This window comes from Stegastes partitus, unplaced genomic scaffold, assembly GCF_000690725.1.
Source record: "Stegastes partitus isolate 25-593 unplaced genomic scaffold, Stegastes_partitus-1.0.2 Scaffold606, whole genome shotgun sequence".
In the NCBI taxonomy this organism is placed as follows: Eukaryota; Metazoa; Chordata; class Actinopteri; family Pomacentridae; genus Stegastes; species Stegastes partitus.
Genome location: NW_007578337.1, coordinates 133346 through 146245, shown reverse-complemented (window position 1 = coordinate 146245; position 12900 = coordinate 133346). Strand labels below are relative to the sequence as shown.

The window sequence follows — 12900 nt, the reverse complement described above, 5'->3', positions numbered from 1 at the left end:
TCAGAGGCTGTATTTACACTTTTATATTCTAAAATATTAAGTCATGAACTCCCTCCAAAATAATAGTCCAAACTATGTTTAGCGTTTATATAACCATACATAAAGCATAATGTATAACCATAAAGTGGTGCTCTTTGACTGTATTGAAATGAACTAAAAATGAATCATTGTCATTATTTTACAGATATTTGTTTGTATTTTCACTGTTTTTACAATTTTAGAGTATCACAGTATTGCACTTCTGGCACCATAAATACAGATTTTCTCGGTTTACTTCCTCACCTATCTATCTATCTATCTATCTATCTATCTATCTATCTATCTATCTATCTATCTATCTATCTATCTATCTATCTATCTATCTATCTATCTATTCATTTATTCAACAAGGGGCAGTACAGGTTGTCTTTCTAGACTTTCTTTCTAAATTCTGTGTACTTCCAGCTGCTGTCAGCTTGGAGGTAAACCCGCCACACGGTGAGCTGTGTTTCTGTGTCCAGCACCTTGGCGTGGGTTTAAATTAGCAGCTGTCAGGAACAATAAAAGCCGGACCACGTGGCCGTTTGGTGCCGAGGCCACATGAGCTGCAGGACGCTCAGAGCTCTGGGTGGGCGGCTCGCTGTGGTTCTGTCTGGAGTTTACATGTTCTGACTGTTTCCTCCAGTGCACGGTCGGCTGATCGGTGATTCTAAATTGGCTGTAAATTGTGCTGCCTCTCGCCCAGTTTGATCCAAGCTCCCAGTGAGCCTCTACTGGCTCCGGCTGGTACAGCTGACGGATGGATGGGAGGATGGAGCTCTGAGTTCTGGAGTGGTTTTTCATCAAACACATCGAGAACAAATGACAGCTGAGCCTCACATTTAAATAAGACGTTCTGACTTCTTACAAATGTGACCCATAGCCATTTTTTCCCACTGATTTGAATACAGTAAAAACAGTGTCATGTTACAGTCATTTTAACATTATTTACAGTTTTGGCCTGTTTTTCTTACAGTTGTCGTGCAAATTTATATCTTTTGTGTGATTTTGCTTGTTATATTTAATTTAAATAAACACAAAAAATCTATAAAATTCCAGTAAATTACATTTAAAAACATAAAGAAATGATCATGTTTTTAAGTGTATCTGGCCTCTGCTCTCATTTCACTTCTGCGACTTCAAGAATTCTAACTGACTCGAGTTGCAGAAGTTTGTTTTCTCTGTAAACAAGCAACCACATGAACAGAGTTTTATGATGCTAATTAATTGAACATTTAGGAGCGTCTTTGACTCAACTCGTGTTCGACTGGCTGACTTCAGACACACAATCACACGGTTTCCACCTTAAACGTCCCACCAGCCTCGTCCTCCATCATCCCAGCTGTGAAGTGTCATCAGCGCTGACTGACAGCCGGGCTGAGCGCAGATGAATATGAATGGGAGTGTGAATACCAATATGCAGATGAGGAGGGGGAGACGGTTCGGCTGCTGAGCTTTTCTTTAGCACCGATCTGTCAGAAAATGACGGCTGTCAGCCTTCGCTAGTTAGGAGGAGGCCGACGCACTCGCTGACCTGGTGGCAGCAGAAACTCCACTGAGGTTAACGCAAGGCCTGCAGCATGAAGGAACAGGAGCAAATGTAGCTTTGCTTTGTTGTGTGATGGATCGTTGATGAGCTGCAGCTCATGTGAAAGCTTTCATTCATAAATCAGTGTATGAAGGATGTTGAAAGGACTGTTTTTCTGCTAAATCTGTGAAAATGTAGGTTTATGTGAGCTGTGTCTTCTGCTCTTCAGAGATGTTAAATACTCAGAGAACATTTTAGTTAACTTCTTGAGACCTGGTGTCCACATACATGGACATCACATTTTGGGTTATATTACCACCGTAGGTCATAATTTAAAAAAACAACTAAATAATAATATAATAATTATATATAATAAATTATATGAATTATATATTATTTATTTATTAATTTTCTCTCTCTCTCTCTCTCTCTCTCTCTCTCTCTCTCTCTATATATATATATATATATATATATATATATATATATATATATATATATATATATATATATATATATATATAAATTATTATTTTATTATTATTATTTATTTTGTGTTTTTATATTTTTTAATTTTATTTTTATATTTAAAAAATATATATTTTTGTTTTCTTTATATATTTTTTATTCTCTTTTGCAGTTTGATCAAATAAATAAATATCAAACAAGAGCTCGGGTCTTAAGAGGTTAATGAAGAGAAGAAAATGAATGGATCACCTCTGCAGAGAAGAATAAACAAGCCGTGCACATAAGTTTTAATATTATTGGAAATCTAACTTACTCTTACTGCCAACTAGAATCTTCCATCTTTGATTTTCGATGGTTTTGGTTGTTCTATAGACGATGACGTATCTGATTTGGTTGATTTGGTCGAAACATTTTTGACTTCCTGTTGCCTGGAAAACCTGATTCTTGTTGAATTAACGTGTCTTTGTTTAAGTTCAGCCTGACGGGGAGGACAGTGGAAAGGTTGTTCTCAGCTTTTCTTCAGTCTCGTAAAAGATTAACTCGCTCTACCGTTACTGATTGATTGATTTCTCCACACTGGCTCTAGCATTGCAGCAACACATCCAAAACATTGTTCTGCACACTGCATTTAACATCTCTCCAAAATTCAACATTAACAAAGTTTTCTAGATGATTCCTACTCGGTTTATCATCCTCATCACTTATACTGTCGCCAAGATTACCAACACGTACGTTGAAATCCAAACAAACAGCCACAACAGACAGACTGTACATGTGAGCAGTTAAATGCCCCAAAAAAGGAACTAATGTTATTGCTATTAATACACGAATGCATGCAAAATATGAAGCATGTCGATCACTTTTTCCACTACAGCTTTTGTGCAGACTTTGCATTGAGCTGTGAGAAGTTAGCTGAGCTCGAAGGCAAAATTCTCGATTGGTCTGTGTTCCTTTTTATTTTTATTTTTAATTATAATTTTATAATATATTAAAAACTAATACAACAAAAAAATAAACAAACAAAAGAAACACAGCCCACCCACATCCCACCCTCTCTCTCCACCAAAATAAACTGAAATAACAACAAAGCATAATGAAACTAAAATTAGTCCGAATATATCTTCCAATCCTCAGCTGCAGTCATGAGTTTTAGTTGTGACTGAAAGAATAAGAAAGAGAAGAAGAAGAAGAAGAAGAAGAAAGTCTTGGATGGAGAGGCTGGGCTAAGAGACTGGATGAGGAGCTTCAACATCTGGTTCCTCTGGAGGTTTTCCGGACTTGTTCAGTTTGGGAGACGACCACTTTCTCCGCAGACTCTCTGGAGGGATTAACTATCTCATCCGTCCCGCCTCGGATCTCCTCCCAGATGGACGCGCCCGAGGTCAGGCCGGATGAGATGGATAATCCCTTCAGCGAATAGTGGCTGAGTTCTGACTCTGGATTTCCTCCCAGTTGGACGAAAGTCTCGCTGGGTTGAAGGGTTGCACATCTCATCTGGTTTGGGAACGCCTCACACCTGCTGGAAGCAAAAAGCAACTGGATGGATGGATATAAGATTATTTATCCACCCAGAAATAAATCTTTCTGCAATCTAGTTGTGAGCTTCGGGTTCTTCAGGGTGCAAGCGTCGCCCAAAGTGTTGTGGCTTCCTCACTCGCAACCTTTCGCCTCATCTTCGGTCATTTTCGGGAGTGATGTGAGGAGGAAACTGGAGGATTGATGGATGAAGCGTCGGTTACTTGTGACGTGCTGCACAAACTGTCACCCGCAAAGATGCAGCGTTTACGTTTCGAAACGCTTGATGAAAGACTTCCCGTTAGGTTAAAGGTGCGTTTCCTCACTTTAAAGTCTCTTTTTTTTCTCGTCTTGTCAACACGCATTTAAATAATCGAGCGATTTCTACTGGAGAAATTGGGATGATAAAAAAGCACCCGTCTGATTTGAGCTGCCAACGTTTGTAACGCGCTCGGATGAAACGTCAACAACGAGCACGTGATCTTCATGTGACGGCTCGACAGATTCAGTGCGAAGCGACACCTCCTACTCTGTTTCTACGCTGCAGTAATTAAACGCATCCTCACGTCAGTCAGGAGTCAAAACCACGAAACACTGCAGAACACTCACCACGACTATGTATTCATGCTGGGATTTGACTTTTTAACATTTCATTTTGCACGGTTGTTTGTCTATAAGTGTTTGGAAGCTGCAGCACAAACCATAAATATGACTCAGTGAGAATCATAAAGTGTAGATTTTGCAACCTTTTTCTTTTTGACTGCAGCCTTTGACACCTACAGAGCTTCATAAATGTATTAGACCTCCACCCAATGTCAGGTTTATGCCACAGCTGCCCTAAATTAACAGCACCGGTAATTAGCAAAATCATTTCTTATGTTTCTGTCATGGTTAATACACCAGTATGTAGAAGCTCTTTAACCCAAATGATATTTTTAATGCTAAAGTATAATTATTATTGTTATCCATGGATTTTCAAATTTACTGCTGCACATTGGGAAGTGATTGTTTTTTCTTGATTAAGATGTCAAATTTTAGTCATTTACTTGCATTCCTGAACAGAAAAAGTAGTTTTAGTGGTTGAATGTTGTGCTTGATTCACTTCTGACTTCTAATAAATGTGTTAAACACTGAATATGTTGCTGTACATGAACAAAACTGACATGAGATTAACTTCAGCATTTCCTTGTACGCTCTCAGCTGCTCATTCAGTATGTTTGTTGTGAGATTTGCGTCACACATGATGCCGGTCTTTAACCTTCAGCTTTGTGTTTTTCCTTCCAGCGAGATCAACCACCTGGAGTCGGGTCTGGTGGTGGAGCTGTGGAACAAAGGTCTGATCTGGGACACGATGATCGGCACCGCTCTGATACCCCTCGACTCCATCCGGCAGTCTGACGAGGTAACGCAGCTCAAACGTGGACACAAGTATTGTTCTTCATTCACACTGACATCTTAAGAATCACCGTGTGACAAAATATCCTCAACTTTGACGTCTCCGCTCCATAATTTATGTTTCATCACATCATCAGGGGTGGCTTTTCTTTTTTATCATAAGCTACAGATATTACAGTGTGTAATTTAAACAGATACATCAAGTTCTTTTGGAGATAAATTCCCAAAGAAATGACACAAAACTACATGAAAGTCTCCTCAAAGCCAAACTTCATGCCCACAAAATGAAAAACATGCCCAATGTAGTGTCTTATATAGTATATAGTACTTTGTTTAAATTATTTTTATTTCTTGCTGCTATTGTCGTGTTCTTCCACACAAGTTTCGTTGTACTCCTGCACAATGACAATAAAGTCTCTTTATCTTTATTGTCCTTTCCAAATGATCTATTGGTGCTTTTATTTTGTAAGGCACTTTGCAACTCTGGTTTTGAAAGGTGGATAGAAATAGAGTTTTTTATAATGTCTATGATTCCTTTAAATGGAAGTTCAGGAAGTCAAGTTTATTTAAATGTGTAAGGCTTCAGCTGCCGGTCTGGTCGGTTACCTGTCAGAGACATCAACAGGTGGTGTTCAGGTCTACAGGAATCTGCCCTTTCAGTGGTTTTGTTTGCATTGTAGGATTGTGATGTTAACTCAAAACAACAAAAAATAGAAGCTACATGATGTAACTCCAGGTCTACGAGCATTTAGGACACATAACAATCCAGTGTTTGTCATGTTTGATGTGATTTATGTTGCGAATGCGACTTGCTGAGGACACGAAGACGCCGCAAAAATGTCCCTTGTTGTCCTCTCTGACTTTAATCAATCAACATTTGTCTTCAAGACCTGCACAGGGGTGTTTCAGGGCTGCTTTGAAGTGCCTATTCTGGATTTTCCACTCTTTTTTTTTGCCCTGAAACGCTCCTGAAGGGGCGATTCTTGTATTTAGGAACTTGCACAAAGCTTCAGGCCGCCCTGAAGCAACCTGCAAGTTCCTGCAGTGGAAAACGACCAAATGCTTCTATCTGCCTCATGGACACTGAGCTGAAGACGGCGCCTTTTTTCACAACTTAAAATGTCAACAACTAGTTTGCAATTCTGTACATGTTAGAAATCCAGAGAAAAGATGTGACACGATAATCTCCCCCATCCTGCCAACCCTGCCCTTAATCTGTAGTCTTTGTACTCATGGACGGTCAGAAGGAGTGATCTTATATATGGCGTGTCAACAAAAGTCGAAATAAACACTTTTCTCACTTGTTAAAACGCCACTTTTACCCGTCAGCTAGTGTTAAAAGGTCCTCTTGCGGGTTGCCAGTGAGAAGTCGACTCATTTCTGTGAACTGCAGACAGGCTGCTCTCTCTTATAGACCTCATCATGTCGTCTGGAGAGCTTTAAAGCGAGCGGCGGCGTCTGAGTTGTTATCGATGAACTTTTACAGTCAGTCAACGCTCGTCCCGTCGACTATTGAACAGTTGTCATGTTGTAGCTTTGTTTCTCAGCGACTAAATGTTTTCATCATCCTTTCTCCTGTGTTTGTTTTCTGTCTTCGTCTTCCTGTGCTTCAGGAGGGACCAGGCGAGTGGACGTCGCTGGACTCTGAGGTCTTGATGAGGGAGGATGAGATCTGTGGAACCACCAACCCGACTTCACACCAAGTGCTGCTGGACACCAGATTTGAGCTGCCCTTCGGTGCGTATCTACACACAAACGCACAGAAAACTACTCAGCAGCGTGTGAATGATTTTCTCCTTTAACTCTTTCCGATATTTTTCCGTCTGCGAGTTGATGCGAATCACAAGCCTGACTTTGTAGCATCTTTGACCGAATGCTGGTTGATTTCTTCGGACTGACTTCGCTCCCAAATTCACATTTCTTCTTCTCAGCCGAAGACAGTGACACGCAGCCTGTTTCACATCAAAGCCTGTTGAGGATCTTATATTGAAGTTGAATGTCGTAAAATAAAAATAGTTGTTAAACCAGATGTAAACCAAAATGTTAAGCTAAACCAGAACCGCAAACCCATAAACCACGACAGAATGATTATTTATGATAAACTCACTATCTTTTAAAATTCTAACAAAACACAGCATCACACTGTTCCAAGATATTCAGCATATTTAACGAACAGTCGATCAGTGATATAAGCAGCATTTTTAGCACCAACTTAAAGGACCAGTGTGAAGGATTCAGTGCCACCTAGCGGTGAGTCTGCAGACTGCAACTGACAAAATATTAGTGGCCTCAATCTTTTTGTCAAAGTGAAATTTTTCCTCTTCGGATCAACAGAGTACATATATTAAAAGATTAAATTAAAAATAGAGTGTGTAGGAGAAGTTGTGGGAAACCATAGAACCATGGTGGACTCCAGGAAGGAGGACCTGAACGTAACAAATCTGTATACAAGGCAAATGAAAACACAACCGATCGTACGTAAATAAAACATAGTTATGCACATTATATTCAGTTTCAGGGCTGCAAGGTGGCGCAGTGGTTAGCACTGTTGCCTCGCAGCGAGAAGGTTGCCGTGAGGACACCCGGGATCTTTCTGCGTGGAGTCTCCATTTTCTCCCTGTGCAGCGTGGTTTCTCTCCGGGTTCTCCGGCTTCCTCCCACACAGTCCAAAAACATGTTGAGGTTAATTGGTGATTCTAAATTGTCCGTAGGTGTGAATGTGAGTGTGCTTGGTTGTCTGTCTCTAAGTGTGGCCCTGTGATAGACTGGTGACCTGTCCAGGGTGTCTCCTGCCTTCACCCTGAGTCAGCTGGGATAGACTCCAGCCCCCCATGACCCTAGTGAGGATTAAGTGGTGTATAGATGATGGATGGATGGATGGACATTCAATTTCTGTCAATAAATCCCTTTTAAATTATATACACTGGACCTTTAACCTTTGGATTGTTGGGTTTTCTTGTTTCTAAGTACCATGATAAGCACTGTGAGATGACATAAACTGCGCTATACAAATAAAATTGACTTGACTTTAACCATTTAAGGGAGTAAAAAACCTGATCATTAAACATAAAACAAAGAACAGTGAGCAGAAAAAACTTTTAAAATGTTAAAACTAAACACAACAGGGATTGATATTTGATGATAATCCTTTCCTTCTACCTTGAAAACAATAACTCTAGAAAATTAAAATCAAGACAAATAGACATGAAAAAATCAATAAATTCCTCACGTTGTTCTCAGATAGTCCAGCTGTTTATAACCAAGTAGACAACATATGCGGATGAACAGTATATTTTCTTCTTACACCCTCCATGTGTTTTGCATACTATTTATTTCTCCTCACTTCAGCAAGTTTCCTTCTGCTCCCAGCTGACTGCAGTGTTTTGTCCCCTCAGGCCTCCTGTAAACTCCCTCCCCTCCATATATTAGAGCTTGTGGAGGCACCATTAGGGTTCATGAAGTTTTAATAACGGGCTTCTTCAAGGTAACGTTTTTTGCTCCTAAATATTCCTCAGCGCGCTTTATTTTTACGTCTTATGGCTGTTTTTATTTCTGGAGCGTAGTCGCCTCGATAGCAACGGACCAGTTTGTTTCCTTCTGCAAGATTTGAATCTGAAGCAGCTGTCAGAGAAGGCGCTGATGCCGTCCGCCCAAAGATCAGGGCCTGAAGATGCAGATAAGATTGTATGTTTTAGCAAACTGTTGGCAAATCCTTTTAAAAAGCAAGTGACATCCAGTTAACAACATGGGTGCCAATCAATAGAGAGTTGCATCTTTTTCATCCTAAAACATACAAACGCGTCTGCAAATGTTGTGTTTTCAAGCTGTGAGGTGCAGCTTTGCAGGGCGACATGAGGACAAATCAAGTTTTAACACACAACTCGTGGAGGAAATTAAGATTATTGGATCAAAATTCATAATTCAAGTGTTATCTCATGGAGCTGATACACATGTTTTTACAGTCATTCATCAGAATAAAGACTCACACTGGAAATCTGATTAGAATTCAGATTAAAACACACTAAATCCAAGGTGTAAAGCACATTTACTCAGGTTTATGTCCCACTTGTGTCTCAATTTTGTTAGTATTTGTCATAAATAAAAGTAAATATTCAAGACAGGTGAAAGAGTAACCAGTAGAGAATAGTCCACAGAACTGTGACGTCCACTGTTAATGGTGTTTTAATCACTCGGGACACAAAATAACTTAAAATGTTTGGATGTGAAACTTGAAACCGACCCTATAAACCAGTGTTTGGCATTAGTGCTTTCTTAAGGAGAGTTTTCACATCATTTTTAGTTGCTTAAGCTGCAATTATGATACGAAAATACAACAAAACTATGATAAACTATTGTAAGAATGCAGTGATATCTGTTGAAATATGCAGAACTTTAAATATCCGTCAGTATGTGCTCAGTAAGTATTTGGATAGCTACACCCAAATATTAACATTTAGTATCGCTGAAGCATAAAAAAGTGTCCAGTTTAGACTTTAAACCATAAATACATGTTTTATTATACTTAAGCATCTTTTTTACATGTTTACACTTTGACTTATTCATCCTCTTGGGTGATATTCAAGGCATCCAGTAGCTCACATGGGTTACCTTTAAGAAAAATAATGAAGATAAAGTGCAAAATAATGTGCAAATTGCCAAAAGAAATGTGGTATAAAATTATATTTTACATTTAAAAAAAACGTGTGCAGAAAGTGTACAGACTACAGCAGATAATCAGGGCTTTCTAAAAAACTTTTCTGTACGACACACCGTCATAATATTATTTTATCCATTATCTATACACCTCTTAATCCTCACTAGGGTCATGGGGGGCTGGAGTCTATCCCAGCTGACTCAGGGTGAAGGCAGGAGACACCCTGGACAGGTCACCAGTCTCTCACAGGGCCACACTTACAGACAGACAATCAAGCACACTCACATTCACACACCTACGGACAATTTAGAATCACCAATTAACCTCAACATGTTTTTGGATTGTGTGGGAGGAAGCCGGAGAACCTGGAGAGAACCCACGCTGCACGGGGAGAACATGGAAACTCCACGCAGACCTTCTGGCTGTGAGGCAACAGTGCTAACCACTGCGCCACCTTGCAGCCCTTATTATTTTATTGCAATTTTAAAAAAGCTAGTAGCAGAGCACATCAGTCAAAGTAGTCACCAGTATAAACCGTAACACTGAGCAGCAGACATACAGATGTTTTATCTTTTTGTAAAAAATATGGTTAAAATAAGCCATTAATGACTGTTTTCAAGTTTAGTTTGATGTCCGGTAATCGTCTTACAGCCTACAAGGAGCTTTCGATTCATACTTTGGGAACAATTAGCTTCCTGAGTTTCACATTTTCCCCCATTTCTGTGTTTTTCTCGTCTTCTACGTTGTGTTTTGGGATGCCCTAAGATGGCTGTTAATCCTATTTCGATAACAAACCTCCTCTCTGGCTATTAAACACACACGAGTATAGGATTTTAAACCAGGAGATGATCGGATGGAGGGTGGAGCTTGAGGTCTTCTTGCACTTTTTCCTTCTCTTCATCCTCCATTATTTAGTTTCTTCGTTTCCAACAAACCCCTTCATCCCCATTCCCTCTCTCCTGCGCTCTCTGCCACATGTTTTCTCGTCACTCTACATTATTCTCACTGTTTCTTCTGTCCTGTCCCATGAATCCATCCAGACATCCCAGAGGACGAGGCTCAGTACTGGACCAGTAAACTGGAGCGCATCAACACCATGCGGATACACGACGAGGTGAGTCCGTTTCATGTTGTAAATTAATAAACTGCGACTTCTCTGGAAATAAGAGAAGTGCAGAGAGAACCTTCTGCATGTTGTGTTCATGTGTAAACATGTGTTTTAAAGTGCAGCTTTAATGGGAGGAACAAATAAAGCATCTAAAATCTTTAATCTGACTTTCTGTGAAGTCTATGTTTTGTATGAGTTTAGATTTTAAAGAAATATCTGATTGTTTTGTACAGTTTGAGTTTTATCTTCAGACTGTGAACTGTTGCTGGTGTTCCCCACACATTTTTATTTTCACTAAATATTGTTTCTCACTGTGCCTTCTTCTCAGTGTTTCTCTGCAGTGTGTGTTGCCTTCTGCTGCCACCTAGTGACGAATAATGGTCATTACAATCCAAAGTGATTTTTATTTTTATTTTTTTTCTTTAAAAATTCTCTTTCATATCTCTTATTCTCTTCTTCTTGTGTGTTTTCTCTTTTCTTAAACACCAGTATCCGCTGCAGGAAGAGGTCCAGAGAAGAAGAATGGCGTCCGTTCCCTCCCAGTGCTGTAAGTAGTAAAAGTAAAAAACATGTAAAACCCATTCACGCCATGGCATTCTCATTTGTTTGTTTCATGTGTGTGTTTTGGGTGCTTTGTTCACTGTCGTGTCACATCGCAGCTACTTTTATTCCTTTTTCTTGCTGAGCAGGAAAGTAAATTTTCTATATTTTGGGTGTGACGAGTGCATTTAATCCTACTTTAGATCATCAGTTTTTTAGTAAATTCTCCATTAATGTCAGAAAATGAATCAAGCTTGATTTCTGGATGCATCGGCTTCTGTTTTTGATAGTTATGTTGAAATAATGAGCCTTTTAAGCGCTGATGTTAAAGGTGCAGTCTGCGATTCTGGAGCAGGATCGTTGATATTTATCTAGTTAACATGTGAAAGATTTACCGTCGCTCTCGCTGCACCTCATTTAATAATCAACTCATTATTCCTCCGAGAGGGGAGTGTTAGCTGGCCAAGGTTTGCTCAGTCGGTTAGTTGAAGGACAAAAAACACCGACAAAATCCACATTGCAGACAGACGTCACTGTTCAGACGGCTGCTTCCTGTAGTTATTAGAAATGGATGTCAACTTATGTAAGAAATATCAAGTGTGGAATCCTTTCAGAAGGTGAAGAACTCAAACTCAGAAGTTACCAGCAGAAACGTTGTCAGGTCTGACAACTGCTGGCAGTCGGAAAGACGTGCAAAGGGGGCTGGTAAAAGCTTTTTTGATTGTTTGAGTGTCTTCTTTGACAACAACAGAAAGAAAGCAGCATTAATCTCCTACAATTTCTGCACGTTGTTGACTCAAATGTTGTGTCTCCTCGCTGGGTTTTGGCTCGCTTTGTAATATTTATATCATAAAGGCTCATTATTAGTGAGCTTTTACAAGATTGAATTTCCCTTCTGGGATAAATAAAGTATTTTTCATTCATTATTAGTTGCGGTTTTGTCTTTCTCTGCACCACTCTAAAGCTATCGTCAGCTCTCGAAGTCAAATCATTTCCTGATGCTCACCAATAAATATACCAAACTTAACAAGTGTATTAGACCACCACCAAATGTGAGGTTTATGCCACAGCTGCTTTAAATTAGCAGCACTGGTAAGTCATTTTTCATGTTTCTGTAATGGTTCATAAACCAGTATGTAGAAGCTCTTTAACCGAAAACATATTTTTAATGCTAAAGTATAATTATAATTGTTATCTATGAATTTTAAAATGGCAAAAAACAAAAAACAATAGTAAAGCACATCATTATTTCTTGATTAAGATGTCAAATTATAGTCATTTATTTGCATTCCTGAACAGAAAAAATAGTTTCAGTGGTTGAATGTTGTGCTTTGATAAATGTCTGACTACTCAGAGAAGCCCAGAGGCTCAGATTTGGGTATAAAAGGTGAATTCAGTTTAAAATTACTCATTCCTGTTCAAAATGGTGAAATGTGGAGAGCTGAGTGTGGATTGAAGCCCTTCATGATGCTGGATGGTCGATACATATATCATCCGTCTCGCACTTTTTTTTTTTACCATCAAGTCGTGCAGATTTGTGTGATCATCTCCGTGTCACCCACTCATCTGACCGTCACCAGTCACTGTTGCTGGTTTGATTCATCATTAACAAAGTTTACTTCTCTTCTTTGGACACTTCAGGCAGCTGGAGTTATTTTGGATGGAGTGACCAGCAGA

General features: G+C 39.4%; 1 protein-coding gene across 1 annotated transcript in view; it reads left to right on the top strand.

Annotated features, from left to right (window-relative positions):
- LOC103362826 (protein unc-13 homolog B-like) overlaps nucleotides 1-12900 on the top strand; it is a gene marked incomplete at its 3' end in the record, with an annotated part of 222157 nt that overhangs the window by 88868 nt on the left and 120389 nt on the right. The window contains exons 4-7 of the mRNA XM_008289320.1: nucleotides 4811-4928; nucleotides 6535-6658; nucleotides 10616-10689; nucleotides 11173-11230. Of these exons, the coding sequence (XP_008287542.1) occupies nucleotides 4811-4928; nucleotides 6535-6658; nucleotides 10616-10689; nucleotides 11173-11230 (374 nt within the window). The remainder of the gene's footprint in view (nucleotides 1-4810; nucleotides 4929-6534; nucleotides 6659-10615; nucleotides 10690-11172; nucleotides 11231-12900) is intronic.